Source organism: Corvus hawaiiensis, chromosome 3, assembly GCF_020740725.1.
Source record: "Corvus hawaiiensis isolate bCorHaw1 chromosome 3, bCorHaw1.pri.cur, whole genome shotgun sequence".
NCBI lineage: Eukaryota > Metazoa > Chordata > Aves > Passeriformes > Corvidae > Corvus > Corvus hawaiiensis.
Window position 1 is genome coordinate 112,123,056 of NC_063215.1, and position 22,128 is coordinate 112,145,183.

Below are 22,128 nucleotides of genomic sequence, written 5' to 3' on the forward strand. Positions count from 1 at the left end.
ACCAACCAATATACCTTGAGACAAATTTTTACTGGAAATTTTTCACTGCACCAATGCCACTTAGGTTCTTTTGGCACCTTCCTTTTAGGTGTGTTATGAAAATGACAATGTGCCAGTCATCCAAGCTGTCGGCACCAGCTAAAATCTGTTCTGAGGCAGAGTAATTTACACTTGGATGAACACCTCCCAAGAAGTAATCACATAAATACCTTCACAATGAAATGCAACTCATTGCTGTTTAGGTAACTCCTATAATGAGCCTAACTGCGATCTGTCCCAAAGATCTGAAATGGCTTCAGTGCAAATACTCTTTTAAGATGATGTAGGAGATGTTGGAGCAGTAACTATGTAGTGCTGTGAAGCACTTGCTGTGTTGCAAGATATTAGTTCTGGACTACTAAACTGCATTTTGGAAAATATTTTCTCAGAATGTCCTACATGACACTAGTCTGGCAAAGTAGGAATTTAAAAAAAACCAACATCCTCAGACCCTTAACAAACTGAAACTCTCCAATTGGCCCATTTGGCAGTCTGGCCCCTGCAAAACTATTACCTTTACTTCTGATGCAGAGGAAGAAATAGCAGACAGCTATTCCAACTGAGGTGAATTAACTTCCAACAGTGGGTGGTTGCACTACACATCAACTGGATCCCTGACACTTATCAGAAGGCTCAGAATTAGGCAGTGTGAAATATCATTGCCAGGTAACACCATCTTGCCCTCCCAGCAAAATCTGTCCTTGGATTACCCAGGAAGAAGGACATATCATTGAACTATTTCTCTAGTCCACCTTTACAGAAAATAAATTATTTCTATAATTGTTGACATGCAGCCCACCATTTGTTAAATACAAGAAATCCTGATGCATCTTGTGAAAGGATCCACTTCTACAATGGCAACACATCCCTCCAACAGATGAACAGGAGTGACTGGAATGAAATATGAGACCCTTGAGGGTCTATTCAAAATCTGGCAGAGGGATCAGGCTGGACAGGATGGCAATGACTTGCCTTCACAGTTCATCACTTTGGTACCAGGTAGATTAGCATTTTGGTACTTCAATTGCCACCAGTAGTTTCCAAGATAACATTGACTTGAATGAACACTCTTGCAAGAGTACCTCTTGTCTGTCAGTTTTGAGTTTTGGAGAGTCCCCTTATCAAGAAAACACCATTGTGTACATTTACTTCTATTACTTATTCCAGAGCATTCTGCTTATGCAACAATATTAAATAAAAAAAGACCAGTTGGTTTTCATCTCTTACCATGCAAGCAGTACAAGGTGACAGCTTTCCCTTCAGCCCTGTAAGCCTTTCTGCAGTCAGAGAGCAACAGATCACCTTGGTCTGTCTGTTTTCTTCCAGACGTCTCTATTCTACAAAGAAAGAGGAAAAAGAAATGAGGAAGATGAAGAAAAACCAAAAATGTGGTAACTTTTACTCAGATATTAAAAAAAAAGTTTAAAACCAAGGAAGTTCAGAAAGAGAAACACACAATCTAATATATTTATGAAATGTTTCACTTTAAGCCCTAAAAAAAAGAAAAAACAAAACCAAAATCAAACAAACAAATCAAAACAAAAAACCAAACCAAACCCAAAATACCCCCAAAACCACTACCTCTATTGTGCAATTTGCAGGACTTAACCATATGGACAGGCTGCATGGAAAGGACATCTTATCAGAAATGGCTCCAAGTCATCCTGAGACCTCCTGGTCACTGATCAAGGATTGAAGGAGTACCTCAGAGAAAAGTCCATCTAATACAGATGGGGTGGAAGCAAAACCAAAAAATCTAAGACATCAGAGCCCCAGATTTTTCACAGTTTGGATGTGTGTCAAAGTGAAAAAAATAGGGATTTGATAAAAGGATCTGATAAAAAAGCAAAAGAGGCATGTAAGTGATAACTAACCTGATAGAGAACTAAAAGGGATAACCAAATTAAAGCTGATCCACATGGGTTTCTGGAAAGCAGATTTTGTCAAGCTAAATTGATATTTTCTGATGTGATTACAAATGGGACTGCTAAAGGCAACTATCTTGATAGATGCCTGTAAGAGAACTGGCTTTGCATCACACCACAGTTTGACTGAAAAACTAAAAAGCATAAGAGATGGGATTCATCCACAGTAATTATATCTGTCTAAAAGTTTGGCAGCTTGTCTTAACTTCTCTATGTTCCCATTATAGTCTAGGAAAAGAAAAAGGCACTGTCAAAAAGTAATTTATGGTTTTTCAGATAAGTCCACTACATCTTTCTACGAAGGTCTCCATCTCTTTCCATTGACGATTAAGAGCTTAGAAAACAAGTGATAATTAGAAACTAATTTTTGGATGGCTAAAATGAGATACAGTGAATCAGAGTGGCATCCTAAACTACTTAAAAACTACATAGCAGATACATCTAACCCATCATTACGTGACTGGGGAACAAGGCACTAGTATTGGGATTGGCTCTTGCCTCCTAAACTATTTTTCACTTTTGTTTAAAAAAATCACATTTCCACAATATGGGAAGATGACTAGAAAATGGAAAATAGTGGAGAAGACAGTTGGGTTAGGTGAGTGTAACCAGACATTATGAATGTCAGTACAGCTAACAGGAAGGCCATGGATCAAGGAATGAGTATAATGAGATAGATTTAATGAGGGAAGACTCGACTCTGGAAAAAAGATATCCTAAAGAGGAGGCAAGGTTTTGGGAACACAGGCCATGACAAGTAACCAGATCACTATGAATTTCTAGAGTACTGCAGTAACAAAAATCAACTATACTCATCAGATGTCTGAACAATAATAAACAGTAGGGAGGTTGTGTCATCTAACTTTGCATCAGTGAAATGACTAGTAGTTTCACTGTGTTCCTGGTGTTGTTTTACGAAAGACTATGAAAAATTCCAGATTATGAGGAAGCCAGGGGAACAATTACGGTATTAGGAAACATGTCTTACTACAAGAGACTCAAAGCACTCAATCAATTAACTTATCAATGCAAAAGTTAAAGAATGATTTGATCACAGGCTACAAGTGCCTTCCATAGGGAACAAAAATTTGATAATAGAGGGCTCTTCAATCTCACAGGCAAAGAACAAGATCGAAGGGCTAGAAGTTATAGCAAGACTAATTCAGTCTAAAAATAAGGTGCAAATTTTAAACACTCAGGGAATAACCTGAAATAACTTGCCAAGAACTATGATATATTTTCTATTACCAGAAAATAAGTTTTAATCAACACTTGGCCTTATTAGAACTTTATACTTCTACTTCTAAGATTATTAATACATTAATTCTAAGAACCTCAGAACATTACTATGGAGAAAAAGAATAAATGTTGTAAGTTGGGAAGCATTCACTGCAGTTCATAAACAGCCAAGAGGTTTAATTTCCATTTGATCACTAAGTCACACACCCTCTACCATGAAGCTTCCCTAGCTGAAACACTTCTTACTACTCCACACTGTGCAAACCTTTTTGATTAATGAGTACTAACTCAAAGTGGATTGCGTTAAAATTAGGAAGCAGGAAGAAATCATAATTTGCAATTATCCTTTGCAGAAATACCTTAGTACAATACTTTTGAGTCATTTTAGGCATACCATTGTTTTCCAAATGTAAACGTAAAACACAAATCACAATATGGTAAAGATCTCTCAGTAGGCAATTAAAAATTAATCAGCTAATTAAATCAAATGAACAAGAAAACAAGGCTCAGGAAGACATCCATTCTAATTAACATAATATTAACTTACAAAAGACTTTTTCAGACAAAAAAAAAAATCATCTTTACTTCAAATATCAAACCAATCAATAAAAGGAAACAAACAGTTATTTCTTACCTTGTTATCCCCATGACCAAAGCCAAAAGGAAATGACAGTAATAGTGAGTCAACTGCCCGTGCAACTGTATTAATTTCTTATTATTTCTAATCTTGTTAACTACTTGAATCCACAATTTAACCAGCTTGTATTAAATTTATGGGGATTCTACCTATATTCTTGTTGCTCTATACTTGCTGTGTCTCTTAAGAATCTTCTAGGTACTTAAAACCAAAACTAATGAGATTCAAAGCCTCATCTAGGTTTCTCCTCAGATTGGTGAATCCTAACTAAAGCACAGGGCTTTACTGTGGAGACAGAGGATGTTAAGAAAAAAAGTGGAGGGATTCTTAAGTCTGTGTTGGGGATGATAACATATACACTCAAGGAAGGAAATAGCATTATAGGACACCTTATTGAATAAACCTCACTGGTTAAGCGGAAATGCTCAGGCAATCAGACAAGGAATGGGGCATGGTTGAACCTAATTAGATAGATTGCACAGATTAGAAATACCTGCTATTACAGGACAGTTCCTAAAATATTTTTTCAAATGTCATATTACTCCAGCAAAGACCAACCACCCCAACCTTCCGGCTGGAGTCACAGGACATATGCCACAGACTTCTGGGCACGCCAGGCAATTTGGCAGCTGGGAGATGACCATGACTCCCACCACCCTAGTGCAGCAACCATGTGGATGGCTCCCTGCACTACCCACAAGTACTGCATTGTGTACCCCTTCACAGATCTCTAATGTGTTTTCCAGATTCATATTATCCAGTGACCCCTTGGTCAAACAAACACAGCTTCCATGTCCATCTCATGAGACAGGCCTGGTTTGGGAACAATCCTTGAACCGCACAAGAGTTGCATGGGGCACAGTGTTACAGACCAGGCAGGACATGATTGCATTGTTTACTTCTTTGGGGGGGAAAAAGAAATCTAGAGTGTGTAATGGTTTAGAAGCAGGCTTTGCAAACCAATTCCACAATGAATGTACTTCACTTTGATCACCCCTTCTAGCCCATAACAAAATTGAGGCAGTATTTTGTTTTGCAGAAATTAGTACCTTCAAGACCTGCAGTGGATTTATTATTTCTGCTAGGGCTTGCACTTCCTTTCTGATCCATGGCTGTAAAATCCAGAGGGACAGAACAGCACAGAAAATTACTGCAAAGATGTAGTGTGACATAGGAAGAGTCAGAGGCATTATGTGTGAACAACACGACAAAAGGAAAAGCCATCTGAAAATAAATGAAAAAATTAATTATGAAAAGGGTGTCTAATTTTTATCTGGGCACTTGTTTGCTCACTCTATGAATTCGGACCACCAAGCCATGGCATTTAAAGCTGGAAGGGACACTGGGCCCAGAACTCAATGCTGCTTGAGGAAGGTCATTCCTCAAGGAATGCTTGAAGAAGCAACCATTCCAGAGAAAGCAATTATTCCACCAGAAAACAAGTGAGGCATCAGAAACATAAATTTTTCTCTTGCTTCATTCCTGAAACCAGGGCTCTACAATTCCAGGTCAAACCTCCATATCCAGTCCAAGCTTGCTCTTGTCACCGAAGCAACTAATAATGGCAGTTAGGGTACCTGTGGGACCATGAGGAACTGGTCATAGACTTCAAATCATTATGCAGCGATTACAAAACCGCTGTTGGGAGAAGGTAACTTCTAATCACCCCAACATTAAAACCAGCCGCAGTTCATATTGCATAATGAGAGTCGTGCACGCACATGGAATACGGAGACTTCATTGTTATGCATTTCCATGTAAACTGTGGCTTATAGTTAATGGAATACAGGCTCAATGGGTAATGCATAGAATTTATAAAATGAAAGCCTCAAAAAAGGCACTTTGGTAACAGAAATTGTTTTTTCAACTGCAAGCTATGAACCCTTGACAGAAAAATAGTCTATCCAGAAATTGCTGAGTATATTGGAGAAACACAGAGAATGACTGTGTTTGGAGTATTTCATACTAGTTTGATCACTGATTTTCAGTAAGCTATTTAGGCTAAACACTCTCCTGGAACAGATGTATCAATCAAAAGCTAAACCTGCTTTAAATAAATAAGCAGTGCCTATTTTCTTCTCCAGAACTCTTGATCATAAAGCTCTCCTCTCTGACCATCCACCGCTTTGTGCTCGGTAGCTGACAAAATACTTCACTAATTTACACTGTAGCACATGAGAGTTTTAGCAAGTTGAGGTCTGAAATACAGTCCAGTTTTTGTCACTGATGAAAAAAATCATCTACAGGATACATAGCAGATCAATATTTGTCAGGCTTTCCAAACAAGCTGGAAACCTTTTCTTTCCTGTTCTTTAAAGAACTCTCTGACTTGTTTTCCTATAAGGGATAAAAAAAATCCAGAAACTAAGAGAGCAGAACAGAAAACCTATTTCTCACTACTTGATAGCCTGGAGCTGTAATACAGCAGGATCAACAGATTTAAGCAAAACAAAACAAAATAAAAGAAAATCTTGCTGCTGTAATTTCTATGAACAGTTTTTGATCCTTGTTTATTCTTAACTTCATGTATTAACAATAAGGCAGCAGAGGGTGCATCTCAGCTGGGAAAGCACATCCTCCATGCCACAGCAAACAATAATATTATGGACATGTGATGCCTTTTCCTGGTCTTAAAATCAAGAGTCATACACAGTTAGAAGGGGAAAAGGGATTTTACCTTGGTATTTATTTTAAGGATCCTTAGGTGCACACGTCCAGGTCATATGCACCGAGATGCACCCGGCCGCGTATGTGTGAGTGTTCCTCTCCCAACATTGGGTATAACATTATAGGCTTTACTAATTAACATATCTATCAAAGATTCCCCAATGAGAGGCTCAAGTGAGCCTGCCTCCCTAAGGAACCTTCCCCTGGATGGTTCTATCTTGGTTTACAGAATATGTTCTGGAGAGGACCTTGGGGTCTGGGGCGCACTGATCCCCAGCTATGAAGCTTCTAAAATGTTTAGTCTCTTAGCTTGACAAGCAAGTCCAAGAATGTAGGCAAAAAGCACTAGGAATACAGAAGTTGTAAAAAGGTATAACAGGGGTATAAAAGAAAAGGCAAAAATCTTCATGGCATCAATGAGTGAAAAACAGCGAGAAGCTCTGAGAGCTCCTTAGCACAAGGAGAGATGCAGCAAATAACTGAGTGGATGGGTGATGACTGCCTCAAGACTCCTCCTTGTCATTCCTCAGTGCAAGCCTCCCCAGTGTGAGCCAGCAAAACACTGATGTGCCCAGGTGATCATACCTGTTCCAGAAGAGACTGTTGAGCTGTCTCCAGGCAGCAGTGCACTGAAGCTGACTGGCCCAGCTAAAGTTTAAGGCATAAATCTCCACAGTCTTGCACAACCATGATTCCTGTCCTGAACGCAGTTCACTCTGATCACTGGAGAACAGCTGTGGAATTAAGCCTACATTACAATAAATACCTAGAAGGCCCTCCCAGTGGCTTCTTCAAAATCCCCGATTTTCTGCCAGGGGTCTGAACCTCCAGGGCTCCCTACAGACCTCTGCAACTTGTAGTCTGTTCATTGCCTGACCTAATTCTTCTAAATGGCTCAGACATTTTGGCTGACAATTTCCTCTAAATGCCCAAACACCCAAGCAATGGAAAATTTTCTTTAAATTCTAGTTAATGAGCAATGGAAAATGTCATTGCAATGAAGTTATGCAGGTACTTAAGTGCTCTGCTGGATCAAGTCTTTGTGAGCTACATTTTAGTCCCTCATTTGATCAGTTTTTCTGAGTGTGATAAATAAAATAAGATGAAGCTCTATGATAAGAAGAGAAAAAAAAAAAGAAGGAGATATATGGAAACTATTTTTAATGCTCCTATGGTTCTCGGATGGCATGGCAGAGAGAAAGAGGGAAAGAGAATGCAAAAGCATAAACTAGGCTTGTGTAAATTACTCTGACATTTAATAACTCTCTACTTAAAATTCCCAAGCAAGGCTACTTCAGATATTTTTAAGGTCATGTATCAGTTACTGTCTAGGTCAATTTATGCATCAGCAAAAATTGCTGCAAACCTTTCTGGACAGCACTTTAAAATTAAAGGTGTCTGTAACTGTTTTGGCCATATTTTTTTCCTCACCAGTTTCTGCTCTGCGAGCACTTCACCTCGGAAAATTAAAGTAACATTCTGTATTAAGTGAAGTCAGTATGATATTTCAAGGCAAGCCAAGGACAAGCTTTATAACTGTACTATCAAAACGCTATTAATAAAAGCAAAAATACACACATGATGCCTGTGTTCCCCTATGGATGGAAAAAATTATTGTCCATTAAGTTAACATTTCAGATATTCTCTTAGTTTTCCCTAAGGTCCCAAAAACAGCAACAAAACACAGATCTCTTCTTTATAACTTGTATGATCTGCCATCATATAGTGCTTCATTTCCATAAACATTCCAAGGCTCCTTAAGAGAATATATGGATAAGCAGGATTTCTGGGATGAGAAAAGGTGGGAAATATTGTACTTTCATAGTTAAATTTTATAAAGGTGTCTTAGTTTATTTTTGTTTGGTCCCAAAGGGCCCCAGATGCATTTACAAATGCATCTGACATTAAGCATCTAAATTCTCTCCTCTGTTTCTATAGTTCCCCTCACTGCTGTACCCAATGACTCCACAGTTTTCTCCAGGACAATTCATGCTTCAGTAAGTACTAGTATCTCCTTTTGACAGAGGTGAAGCCAGACATACCAGGTGAGGCAGTGCAGCAGAGAAACCCCAGCTGGCTCTGAAGGGGCAAAGCTGGCTAGAAGATAGAGAGTTCTCTGAGTTACATCCCTCAGTGTCCCTCTGCAACCCCGGAGCATTGCTGAGGCTCCATCTGCAGAAATACACAACGAGATATGTAAGCACATACACGTTACTTAACTGCTCCTTCCTTAGGAGAAAACATGTTTTAAAGTACTGTGTAATTGTATCGAATTTTAGAGTTTGTACCCACACCATTTTTTAAAACAAATTAACCAAGGAAAATATGGCTTGGAGAATTCGCCTCTTCACCTGCTCTCAGGTGATCAAAATGCAGAGACACGTGTTTTCATTGGAGACAAACTATGAGCATGTGTGTGTGTGTGTGTTTTGCTTCCTTCTTATTCTGTGGTTAAAAAGAAATTAATTTCAAAATGAAAATGTAGTTTGGGAACTAAAAAGCCCAAGACAGCTCACCTTGAAAATATCACAGAGCATTTAAAAACATACTAGAAAAAAAGCAGTATTTGTCAAATTAATTTCATTATTTCTAATAACTTCCATCCTCTCATAAATCTTGATATTTTCATTGAAATCACTACTATTGATTTTCCCTTTTCCCCAGCCCTAACAAGAATGAAAGATGAACTATAACACAAAGTCACTTCCCTTTGTTTGTTATATTGATGTGATATATTAGGTATTTTGAAAAACTCACTAATGAGACATACTCTGTCCAAGATAAAAATGCTCACTTTAAAGCTCTGTGCTCAAAGGACTTTAAAAATGAGCCTTTTTCAGTCTTATTTTCAATGAATTCATTACACCAGTGGGAAATTCTTAGGAAACTTCCCAGGTCTTCCACATTTATTTCATTTCATTTTAGATTTTGCCTCATAAAATAAAACTGGAAAGTTCTCAGGCAGTTTATACTACTATTAAAAACAGAACTAACTCCATTATTCATTCAATCTCCTCCATTATTTATCCCTCTTGATTTGAAAGTAGGACTCGCAACTGCAGCACTAGAAGTTTGCTACAAGTCCCTGGAACACAGCCTCACCACAATTAGCCATTGATCCAGCTGCTCGTACCATAATGAGGGAATGCAAACTCCCTGCTCCTTGAGGCTACAGCTCCACAGAGAAACCCTCCAACATCACAGGCTTCTAACACTACATTCCTTAACTTAATAAACAGTATCAGCTCAGAGTTGAGTTCTTAAGCTGCAATGACACACACACACTTTTATTCATTAGGAAAGTGGGAATTTTTTGCCCATTATGAACCTGTTTAGCTTATCTATACAGATTTTTTTTTCTGGCAACTTTTGGTAACACAACTTTACACACACTTAAATTGATGCAACAAGATCTCCCATGCAGAACGCAATACATGGTAAATATGCTTCTATTTCTTCCCCAAAATGCTTTTACTGAATGAGTAAAACCTCACAAATGTGTGAAAGACCTGTGGAAAATATTCACTTTTTATGTGGGGTTATTGAACAATGAGTTCAGAGAAAGGAAGAAATCAAAGAAGGCACTGCAAAATTTGTAACACTCAGCGAATATGACAGATGTCACTTAATTTTAATTATTGATGACAGTATTTCAGACTATGCTTCTTAACAGAAAGAAATATAAAAACAGACCACTGTACAGTACCCAGCTGCTACGAGGTCACTGGGAAGTGGTAGGAGACATCAAGATTTAGTATGACTTTCTAGTAAATGTGTCAATTTCAGTGTTTTGCATTCAGTCAAGATGTATCTACCACTACTGTAAAAAGTTTCTTCTCAGTATCCATTTCAACTGGAAATAAGAAGAAGGTAACTTACATAGTGCCTATTGCATGGAGTCCAGATAAGCCATTTTTTAATTACTATATTGCAAACCAGCAATCAAAAATGTCATGCACAGCTTCCTTCGCCACACTTTGTGCTGATCTACCCACATTGGTATGATTACAAGGCAGTTGCAATGTTCAGACGTCTATGATGGATTTTGAAGCTTAATTCTTGACCCACTTTTTCAGTATTTTTAAATTTTAAAGTCCGATTTATATTTTACAGGTCTGGCATAAATGAGTTAATTACTCAAATGTCACAACTTTCTGTGGTTGTTATAAATTTGCCACATATATAATACAGTTTCTCTGTTTAATACATAGTACCTATTTTTTTTCCTTGTTAAAAAGTCCTCTATTGGCTTTAATTACACTCATGAGAATGGAGAAGTGAAAAAACATATTGTTCGCCTGAGGCCTCAGGTGAAAAGAAAAGGTTTCATGGCTCAGGGAATCACTCTTTAGTAACTTCAAAACTTCTTACTCCTGATCCAAGACTGAAAACCACTGCTTACATGTTACAAATTAAGTATGAACCCAAAGTACTCCAAATCAATTAAATGAAAACCAGGCAAAAGACAAGAGCAGTTCACTCTTTGACCCTATATGCACAACAAATATGTTCGTACATTTATTTTTAGAGGCTCAGGCAGGAAAGATACACCTTATGATATAGCATATACATGTGTTTGCATTTATATTGCTTAAAATAATGACACAATATCACAGTCCCTCAGGAACCCCATGTTAATTTCTTACCTACCAAATTTAGCTTCTGTAAGCCTCTCTTTGCCAGCACCAATTGCCTCACTGGGATGAAATGGTTTATGCCTGCCTGGGTTTTACAGAATCACAGACTCAATTAGATTGGAAAACTCCTCTGAGATCATTGAGTGCAACCTATGACCAAACACCAACATGTCAGCGGCATTGAGTTGCCATGACCACTCTTTCCTTAAACATATACAGGGACTGTGATTCCCTGGGCAGCCCATTCTAATGTCTAGTCACTCTTCCTGTGAAGAAATTCCTCCTGATGTCCAACCTAAACCTCCCCTGGTGCAGCTTAAGGCAATTTCCTCTCATCTTGTTGCTGGTTGACTGGGAGAAGATACCAACCCCCACCCGACTACAATCTCCCTTCAGGGAGTTGTAGAAAGTAAGAAAGTCACCCATGAGCATCCTCTTCTTCAGGCTAAACACCCCCAGCTCTCTCAGATGCTCCTTGTAAGAACTGTTTCCTAGACCTTTCACCAGTTTCATTGCTCTGCTCTGGACTCTCTCCAGCACCTCCGTGTCCTTCCTGAATTGGGTGGCCCAGAACTGGACACAGCAGTCGAGGTGCAGCCTCACCAGTGCCGCGTACAGGTGAAGAATCACTTCCCCGGTCCTTCTGACCACACTATTCCTGATACAGGCCAGGATGCTATAAGCCTTCTTGGCCACCTGGGCACACTGCTGTCTCATGTTCAGCTGCTGTTGACCACCAGCCCCAGGTCCTTTTGCTGGAGCCAATTTCCAGCCACTCACCCCCCATCTTGTATCACTGAATGGGGCTCTTGGGGCCAAAGTGTAGAACCCACCACTTGATCTTATTGAACCTCATGCTTTTGGTCTTGGCTCATAGATCCAGTCTCTCTGAGATCGCTCTGCAGAGCCTTGCTGCAGAACAATATTCCCACCCACCTAGGTGTCATCCCCGAATTTGCTAATGGTAGATTCGAGCCACCTCAGGCGAAGTTAATGGAACGGTCCACAGGAGGGCACATCCCGTCCCTCTGCCCACGGCTGACGTTTTCCTTCCCTCAGCAGAGGGGCAGAAGGTTTTGACCGCCTCACCGGCGGGGGCAGCGCCAGGCAGGAGGACCCGGAGACGCCTCACGGCCGGGGGGCGGGGCCGCAGTTCTCCGCCGTGCTCGCTCGCCCGCCCGCCCACGCAGCGCGGGGCCAATGGCCGCTCGAGGCGGCGCGGCGGCGGCCAATCGGCGACGGCCTCGCCAGCTGCCCGGGAAAATGGCGGCGCTGGTGGTGGCGGGATGGATGCCGTACCGCCGCAGCGGTCGCCATGCCCGGTAGCCGGCGGAGGGGGTTGTGCCTCAGGCCCGCCGCCCTGAGGAAGCGCAGCGGCGGCGAGGAGCAGCTCACCCGGCAGCAGGCGGAGCTCCCCGGGGAGGAGGGGGCGGTGGAAGGCGGCGCGGGCCGAGGCCTGCCCGCCGGGGAGGCGGCATGCTCGCCCCGCGCTGCAGGTACGGCGGGAGCGGCCCCTGGGGGCCCCGGCCCTGCCCGCCACCTCTCGAGCCGCGGGGGAGGGGTGGCCGAGCCGTAAGGAGGGGTTGGTGTGGTGTAAATCTCCGCTCTCCCCGCTCGCGTGCCCTGGGAACGGGCTGTTACTGTCAAAAGTATGCTGAGGCAGCGTGCCCCGGGGGCCAGGCAGGCCAATGGTACCCTGGTGTGCGTTAAGAAGAGCATTGCCAGCAGGTCAAGGCAGATGTTCCTGCCCCTCTGTTCAGCCCTGGTGAGGCCACATTTGGAATACTGTGACCAGTTCTGGGCTCCTCAGGACAAGAGAGATACGGAGCTCCTGGAGAGGGTCCATTCAGAGAGCTACAGAGTTGATCAGTGTTTTGGAGCATATCTTTTACAAGGAAAGGCTGAGGGAGTTGGGCCTGTTTAGCCTCGAGAAGATAAAACAGAGGGCACATCATCAATGTGTATAAATATCTAAAGGGAGGGTGCAAAGAGGATGGACCAGGTTCTGCTCGGTGGTGCTGAGCAATAGCACAAGAAACAGGCAGAAACTGATGCACAGGAAATTCCACCTGGACGTGAGGAAGAATTTCTTTACTGTGCAGTGACTGTGCACTGGAACAGGTTGCCCAGAGAGAGCATGGAGTTTCCCTCACTGGAGGTATTCCGGAACCATCTGGATGCAATCCTGTGGCATGTTCTCTGGGATGACCCTGCTTGAGCAGGGAGGTTGGACAGGGTGACCCACTGTGGTCCCTTCCAACCTGACCTATTCTGTGATTCCCACAGCAAATAATGATAGCTAACCAAGGAGAGGATGAAACCTGACCATGCTAGGCATGTCAGGGCAAAACATGCTCTAAGAGGTTTCTCGCATAGTACACACATCTTTTAAGTTATTTCTGTACGCTTTCACATCTGCAGAATCATTTCTAAAGGGCAGGGGTGACTAGCTGAGTTTCACATAGGGTTTTAAGTTCACTTACTGATCAAAGGCAACTGCAAGCAGGTTTTGAATAGCTATATTCCTGCTTTTAATAGTCCTAGCTGGAAAGGCCCAGGGGAGGAAGTATAGACGAATGTAGGTTATGACCCAGAGTAGTTTGGAGGCCCATTAAAATAGTAGTTCAGATCAGAATCTGGGTGAAAGAAACAAAGCACGCAAGAATACAAAATATTTTCTCATACAGGTATCCATAATTTTTGTCTTAATATAAGCTGAAGTCCATGTTCTCTCACGTGTAAGGATTGACATCTTACAATCAGATGCTGAGCATAAAGCTGTCAGCATCATGTAATGTTCTGTAATCTCTGTGATGTAACTGGCAAAGCCAAGAGTCCTGTTCTGTATTTAATGTCTAGTTATGAACAGTATTCCTGTTGTGAGTAAAGGAATCCTGGTGAGTGTGAACTTGATTTTTATTCTTGATGTTCCTAAAGCATCTTCTTTTGTCTTGACCTGTTCTGTGTTCTAAGTGATTGTTGCCTTTTATTTGTTGGTTTTTAATAAGGGCCCTCTTTATTTTTTACACAGAGTCATGTTTACATAAGACACCAAAGAGATCGTTGAGTAGGAAATCCCGAATACCTACTTTCAGCTCTCCTATTAATGACACTGATACACAGCAAGAGATCTTTTGGGATTCTCATTCACCTGTTGCACACAGACTAGGTAATACCAAAATCCAGACTTCAAGACACCTGTTTGAGGCATGCAGTGGGAGTGTAGTAAAAGTTATAAAAGATTTCTTGAAAAAAAGATTCCTTTCTCTTATAATGGTTGTTTGATTTTACTTGCGTTAAAAACCCATGAATTCTTCAATATAGTGCTGAATCAAGATCTGATGTTTACAGGTTTATTTGAATTATCTGAGATGTTCTGCACTTCTTAAACTGAATAGATTTCAAAATTTTAAGAAGTTTGTTTGTTTCCATAGGCAATGGAAAAACCAAGCAGTCTACCAGTAGATGCGCAGTAGAAATTTCGGAAATTGTTAATCGTATTGCTCCTCAGGTAATTGTTACTTTCTAAAACAATGCTCTGCATGTGCAGTAATCAAACAGAATAGTGCTTCAGCCTTAGCCTCAGTTTTAGTTACAGTAGTTTCATGGTAAAGAGTTGGTCATGTAGAAAACTAGTTTATAAAACTGGATTGAATTAAAATAGTAAGCGTAGCATTGACTGGTTGCTCTGGGAGTCATGGCTGCTGTAAAAAAAGGACACATGAAGAAACTTGCAGCAGCTCCATTTTAGAAAGGTTTACTTTCAGAATACACATTACTGCCTTTGGTCTTAGGAATACTATTGTGTTTATTTACCCTTAATTACTCATCTGTTAAAAGGTAAGAGTTTCTTCACATACTGGATTTACTTGGCAGTTGTTTTTAAGCATTTTGAACAGTCTTGACTGCTGATTTACAAGAACAAGACCCAGCTGAGAGATATTTTACCATAATATAAACACAGTAACCTTGCTTCAGTACTCTAAATAATTTTCCTTTTTACGCTAATGTCTCTGCCCTTTCCCTCTTGCCGTGAACCTGATGTCCACTGCCCAGAAAGTGGAAACAAAAGTGCAGTTGCATTTTAAGTGCAAGAAAAGAAGCAATTCCTAAAATAGATCTGTACTATTTAGCTTGCAAAACATGCCTGCTTTTTTGACAGGGCTGTTTAAAATATATTTACTGTTTAGCATATTTGTGAGAAATTGTACTAAAAGAATTGGAAAGTCATTGATAAGGAATGCCACTGCCTTCCTTTTAAATAGTTACAGCTCTGCCATAAATGTAATCTGCTGTTTATGTTCTTTTTTTCTTAAACAAAAATAAATTTAAAAAAAATCCTAAATTTACAAAGAATAAGAGAACCTATTTAAAACTACCCTAGTAGTGAGTAAAGTTCAAATTATTTTTGCTGGCTTACACACAGTAGTTTCCTGCATCCTATTACTCTGCCCCTCTAAACAATTCATCCCTGCAGTATTGTATCTCTTTATTTCAGAATTCAAATTCAAGCCTGAACTCTGAAGCTCTGAAACAATTTCACTTAATTTCTAAATGTCACTTAATTCCATTTAAAGGCTCTTTTTATAAATGAGTTGTAGTGGAAGAAGTCAGAATTTTTTTCTGTAAGCATACAGAATGTAATTTATTTTAAGGTCTCTAATCTGTTTGTGCTGTGTTTGTGTTCTACTCCTTAGTAGTATACGGAAGTAAATGAGATCACAGCTTGTAACATGAACATGTGTAAACCTGAAGATATCATTAAAGTGATACAACTATTAGTGGACAATGTTGCAGTAATCTAACTTGACTTGGTTTTGCTCTTATCTGTGGCTTTCAACAGGTTTCATCCAGTTTATTTAGTTTAGCAACTTTTAACTCATGTAAGATATGTGTCTAGTCCAATCCTTATCTGAAATCAGATTTCTAAGCATTATAAATCTAATCATGCAGGATGAAAAAGCAACCTGTAATGAAGGCTCCCTTTTAGGAACATGGATTGGTGAGGATGCTATTCCCTGTACACCTGTAGTAGTAAAAGGGCGAGCTAGGACAAAGTTAAGTTGTACAAGGTAAGTTACAGCTTTCCTTGCCCATCATAGCTGGGCTTTCATGAAAAAGGCTATGTGGTCTTCTATGTGTAGTGAACCATGTAATTGTATATTAGCATATAGAATGCTTTTAACTGTGGGCTTGTTATGTCTTCTTAATGGGGTTGCGTGTTGACTGCATATTGAAAGCAGTGGGATTTAGTCATACCTCTGTAGTTGTTAAACTAGAGAATGAACAGCTCACAGGGTCATGTAATTGAACTTGGCTAAACTTTCTCAGCAGCTCTGACTTTATTTTCTGTATTTTCTTTTTAATCCAGAGATCTTAAAATAAAAAATCCCGAAGAGGAACTCATGAAATTGGCTAAGGAGTTTGATAAAAATCTAGTAGAGTTAGATGCTGTTCAGGAACAGGAGAAGCTTGGTCACAACTTCATCCAGACCACCTCAGCGCTTTCAAGTAATTCTAAAGATGAAATAAATATGAAGAACCAGAAATCCCTCCTTGGTGAAAGTTCTGAAACAGATACTGCTGTGTGCCTGAAACCAGTTGGACAGAGCACTGGCATCCTTGTGGCAGAGCCCTGTCAATCCAGCAGTCAAAAGTCTGTAGACCTTGAGGCTGAAGTAGCCCTTCATGCTCTTTTTGACTGCTCTACCCAGAAGTGCAGTGGACAGTTGAGCCAAGGGCTGTCAGATATTTCTTTAAATAGTAGTTTTCAGAAAATTAGAAGTACCCTGGAGGAGGAGAACCTTCCTGAGAAAACTGAAGACACGCAGTGTGGTAATTCAGAGGCATATCAAAAAGATACTCTGTTTGCAGTAGGAAGCGTGGACCAGACTGTACCAAAGCCTGATAATTACACCTTGACAAAAAAAAATCCTCCTTCTTTGAAGACACAATTGGTGGCCTCCACTAAGCTTGCAGGAGTAGTTAATGATGACTTTGATGACTGGGATGCAGATCTTTTGGCAGATGACTCTTTTGTGATGCAAATAACCCAAAATCCTGAATTGATAAATACTGAAGAACCACCACAAATTCCTGCAAATCCATTTGTGCGTGATTTCAGTGATGCTGGCAGAACAAAGCAAAGAAGTAGTGGCAATTCAGTAACTCTTTTGGGGACTGTAAGCAAATCTAACAGTTTGCAATATTCACCTTTGAAACATTCTAGTAGAAACTCACAAAATGTTGTAAAATCCGTGTCTTTGCAAAAGCCATGTAAGACAGAAAACTCAAAGACAGAGACTAAGGCCTTGCATGGCAAATGTGATGTTACACCAGATAAAATTAATTCTGTTTGGAAAAGTGCCCAAAACAGTGATTTGAACTATATTCCTGTTCCAATGCAATCTGAAGTGAAGAATGGAAATGAATCTACTAAGCCTAAAAGTGATGCTCTTCCTCTTTTTCCTTCAAGGTCTAATCCTCATAGACAACCAGCAGGAAAACCTGGGAATTACACTCATACTATTTCCTGTCAGTCATCCAGTGTTTCTACCAATATGAAACCTAATGATCTAACCAAAGTGGTTAACCAGGCTAATACAGGTCACTCAAATCAAGTTGATGTACCAAAGAAATGTCCTCTGTCATTTGATGACTGGAATGAACCAAAATTCTCTGATGAGATACTAGATATGTTTTGTGGATCTGATAGTCTTTGGGATGCAAACTATGAGGATGATGAATTGTTATATCAGGTGTGTGATGATATAGAAAAGCAGACTCAGAGCCAGGACGTTAAACAAGGAAATGAAAAAACTAAAACTATACAAGGAGCCAGTGTTAATTCCAGATCAAATGCTGATAACAGCTTCCCAGCATCTAAACAAGGACTACCTGATCTCCTCTTGGGACAAAAAACAAATGCAAAACAGGAGGCTCTCTCACTAAATGATTCCTGTAGGAATTCATCAAAGGTGGTGCATGGGTTGGCCGCAACAGGTCATGTAGTGAATTGTAAGAACATCTCAAATCCTCTGACTGTGATCTCAGGTCCTTCTGTGGAGTGTAAATACACACTGCCTAAAAACTGTCATCAAGATTCTGAAGATACCTCAAAGACTGTTTCAGGGAAATGGTACAGGTCAAATTCTGTGCCAGCAGGAGAGACAGGTTCTGAAGTAAGTCCTGCTAATGCAGTAAATATTTGTAGTAGCAAAGCACTTGACAGCTCACATTTCTTGTATAATGCGGGAAAGATTCCAGGTAGCAGCTCTGGTAACAAAACTTCACTTGTGCCTTCAAAGTTTAAGTTCCGAAAGATTAACAGTTCTCAGGGTGGTCTTCGTGTAGGGTCTGAAAATCCAGGGAATCATTCTGGCATTGGAATTACTCTGCAGGGTTTGGAAGGAAGCAAGAAACAGGTGAATGCAACTTTGCACAGCAAGCTTGACAATAAGAAACCACCTTTCAAGAGGCACCTTTCAGAGTCTTTTGCACAGACTACATCAGGTATTTGTCTTTATTGTATCACTGTTAGACTGTGTTTCCTTACTGTCAGAGAAATTTGCATTGTATTGCCACTTAAAATAGGCTTCAATATCATCCATTCAGTTAAGGTGTTAGCAAATGTTCTAAGAAGAATCTGGAGGTTATTTTCTCAAAAATGGAATTGTCCTGATGCATATCTTGAATTCCTGTAGTTAAGGACACCTGTTTCCATTCCACTTCTCTAAATACTTCACACCCTCTCTCCATAGACACTCAGATTCTCGAGGATCAAGTATAGGCTGATGCAGCACTCAGCATACTATTTTCTTAAACTGTTACTTAAAAATACTGTTATTTTGATGCATAGTAAAACCCCAGTTAATGATGGGACAGGGAAAGAAGACACCAGGTGATATGGAATACCAGTTTCTTTATATTACTGTACACCTGGAATTTGGACCCTCAAATCACTTGACGCTTTTCAGAGCTCAGCCTGTATTACTGTTTGCTCTGTAGCTGAAATTGGCAGTGAAATATTCTTGTGTTATCAGTCTAAACACTAAGATGCCCTTTCATCCAGAGGAGAGCTCAGTCACTTCTTTATTGCCAGGCGGCCATCAGTAATATTCCATGCTCAGTGTTACTTACTGGGGAAATGTAGAACTAGTCAAGTGCCAGTCAGTCTTATTTTCCCTTGATGTCACAGCTTGGCAAAGTTTTAATCAATATTCATTCTGATAAAACATGCCTTTAAGAGTGTCCTATATCAACTTCCATTTTCAAGAAACACTGTTGCAAAAGCAACAAAACTATTAATTATTGAAGAATGAGTATTTTATCTGTTTCCTCCCCAGAAGAGAAGCATATAAATTGAAAGTAGCTATTTTGGATTATAAGGGGGAAGGAAGGGGAGGGATAACTAAATATTCTATGGAATGTTCTAGAGAGTAAAGGAATTTAAAAAATAGCATAGATTTTCTTTACAGATAAACAACAACTACATCTTAAATTTTGAGGGAAAGGACATTAACCAAAAAATGGATGTTAAGTGATCCTTTCAAAAATTGCTGTTTAATTTTTCATGGATGCTTTTTTGTGAGAAGCAAATATACCCTTTGTTTATTTATTCAGTTTGAATACTTATTAAAAATAGATTAATTGGAAATTGGTGTATAAAAATGGTAAAATTACTGATATGTGCAGGGAGTATTCCTGTTGGTTCCAATAAGGTCAGGATTTTATAGTCTGGGAATTTATAGTTCTGTAACACACCATATAAAATGCTACGCCTAGCTATCATGTTCTTGTCTCCTTTGCCAGTTTTTATTGCAACTTTTGACCTTTTTTCAACCTATCTTGTTTTATTTGTGTGACACCTGTACTGTATCTGACCCCTGTGTCTTTACCATCTCCATGTCCGTATCTCTGCCTAACTCACTAAATTGTAGAGCCTTTTTTCGTTCTGATAGCCTTAATTTTCTTAACCCATCGCTATCTTCTATGTTGACTCCTGATGTCATAAGGTTCACCTGAAGGGCAGCCAAGTGAAATTTCCTTCAAGCAAATGTGTGCATCCCAGTGTTGTCATTGGGAGGTAGTAATCAGTAGCACTACAAAGGTCATGCATCTTACCCTCTTCCTGCCTTGGGGACAGGATAGATGAGCCATTTTTAACTTGGGTGCCTGGTATGTCAGAATAGTGTGCTCCTGCCATAGATCTTCAAACACTGAAAATGGCTAAGTTAAAATACATATTGAACAAATCTGAGGCTTCTAATAAATGTTTTTTATTTACAGTGTCTGTGGTAGAACAAAAAAATAGAAAATGTTCTCAAGAAGAGATTGAAAGAAAAAAACAAGAAGCTCTTGCACGAAGAAAATCCAGAACACAGGCATTCTTTAAAGATGCTTGAACTTGGCGTTTATTTTGTCTGTGGAGTAAGCTTTTGGTAGGGAAATACTGTAATGCTAGAAGACACTTTTTTAACTCTGTTCACAGCTATTGATGGCAAGCTTTTTCTGTTTTCCAGTTTAAAAAGATGAGGACCTGAACCATAACTAATACTCTGGAGGTACTTAGTTTTAGTTAAAAACTATCAGTTATAAATGTGTAGTCCCAAACTACCTTCAGCTAGATGATGATTCTATTTGAGTTCACATGTTGAAATGATATGGCCTGAAAATCATGAAAGTATTGGTATACACATATAATGAAGGCGTCAGAAACAGACTGGATGTGTTTTGGCTGTATTACTGCAAGTATTCTGATCTGTAAGAAGACTCACAAGTACACACAGGCTAAGAAATACTAATGTTTGCTCTCAGGTAGAAGAAAGTTTTAAAATTTTGGGTTAAATTGACAATCTAGGTAACATCCAATGCCGGAAAACTAATGGAAATGAGCAGACTTTGGAAAGTGTGCTTAGTTTGTCTCTGTTACCTGAGGTAAGAATTGTACATAGAGAAGGAAGAATTTAATATAAAAGTTTCATTAGGTGAAAAAGTGTCCTTCAAAGGACATGTTATATTTTTTCAAATTCCTTTCAGGAAGAATTGGAAATACCCTTAGGAAATCGGACCACCTTTTTCTAAACGCACATCAGCAAGCCAATTAAAAAAGGTAGCCTATACTATTTTACCAAACCATGAGCAATATATAATACACTAGGTGAAATCTCAACAACTATGCATCTGTTTAGCCATATGAGTTGTACATATTTTCAAACTAAAGGTTGTTAAAATATAAAAATGCAATGTCATGTCAGCTTAACAGGGGCTGATAGAATTTTTGATCTGATAGATGGGTGTAGAGCTCAGACTGCAAAAACTGCCTCTGGGTAAGCTGCAAGATATTTTTCAACTGAGAAGTGCTTATATATAAACGTGACACTATGAAAAGTGACTGTAATTTTTCTTTGTAAATAATAACTTGGAAATGTTCCTCCAAAGGTTGGAGGAAGCTTTTGGTTTCTGTAATATGCTGTTTTTGTAGCTCTTAAAAATGTAAGTATTGTATATTTGTAAGTCATCATTAAACTTCTTTTTTCACATTTTTCTTGTCTGTTTTTGAAAATACTATACTACAGAAACTGGTAAAAGAGAGTGAAACGGGAATTCCACATGGACTTTACCTGAAGTCCTCACTTGGTAATTTTCCTAGTTACTCAGTGCCTGAATTTTCTACCCATAGTGGTGACAAAGTGCTTCCTTTGATCCATTTAAACTAACAGTCCTTGATGGACAAACTGGTTCAACACACAACCATCTGCAGTGCAGTCCTGAAATACTTAACTATACTGGGGTCTTTTTGCTTGTATTAACCACTGTGGTTAGTGTCAGCTGATTAAGGACTCTGAGCCCCAGCACCGCCAACGACCATGCAGGTACCCAGTAAGCATTACAGTCTGTGGCTGCAGCTCCCTGCCCTGCTACTGTTGTGCAATATATGATGAGTTGGATTAGTCTACTGATCTGACTGAAAATTAACCCAGAA

At 39.7% G+C, this 22,128-nt stretch overlaps 1 protein-coding gene across 3 annotated transcripts; it reads left to right on the top strand.

Annotated features, from left to right (window-relative positions):
• The first annotated feature begins 12,389 nt into the window (after positions 1-12,389).
• Positions 12,390-21,683, top strand: ETAA1 (ETAA1 activator of ATR kinase). 3 transcript variants are annotated; one of them, XM_048298846.1, is made up of 6 exons: positions 12,390-12,640; positions 14,176-14,313; positions 14,579-14,655; positions 16,098-16,216; positions 16,516-18,656; positions 20,433-21,683. In XM_048298846.1, the coding sequence occupies exons 1-6, from the start codon at positions 12,460-12,462 to the stop codon at positions 20,546-20,548; spliced, it is 2,772 nt and encodes a 923-aa protein (XP_048154803.1). In that variant the 5' UTR covers positions 12,390-12,459; the 3' UTR covers positions 20,549-21,683. The 3 variants fall into 3 exon arrangements, with proteins under 3 accessions (XP_048154803.1, XP_048154804.1, XP_048154802.1); XM_048298847.1 differs by having other exon boundaries at positions 16,516-18,325; positions 18,545-20,525; XM_048298845.1 differs by having other exon boundaries at positions 16,516-20,525.
• Positions 21,684-22,128: the final 445 nt, after the last annotated feature.

Coding starts and splice junctions, on each gene's coding strand:
- ETAA1 (XM_048298845.1), top strand. CDS start 12,460: ATGCCCGGTAGCCGGCGGAGGGGGTTGTGCCTCAGGCCCGCCGCCCTG. Junction 14,656..16,097: donor TTAATCGTATTGCTCCTCAG/GTAATTGTTACT, acceptor CTAATCATGCAG/GATGAAAAAGCAACCTGTAA. Junction 16,217..16,515: donor ACAAAGTTAAGTTGTACAAG/GTAAGTTACAGC, acceptor TTTTTAATCCAG/AGATCTTAAAATAAAAAATC.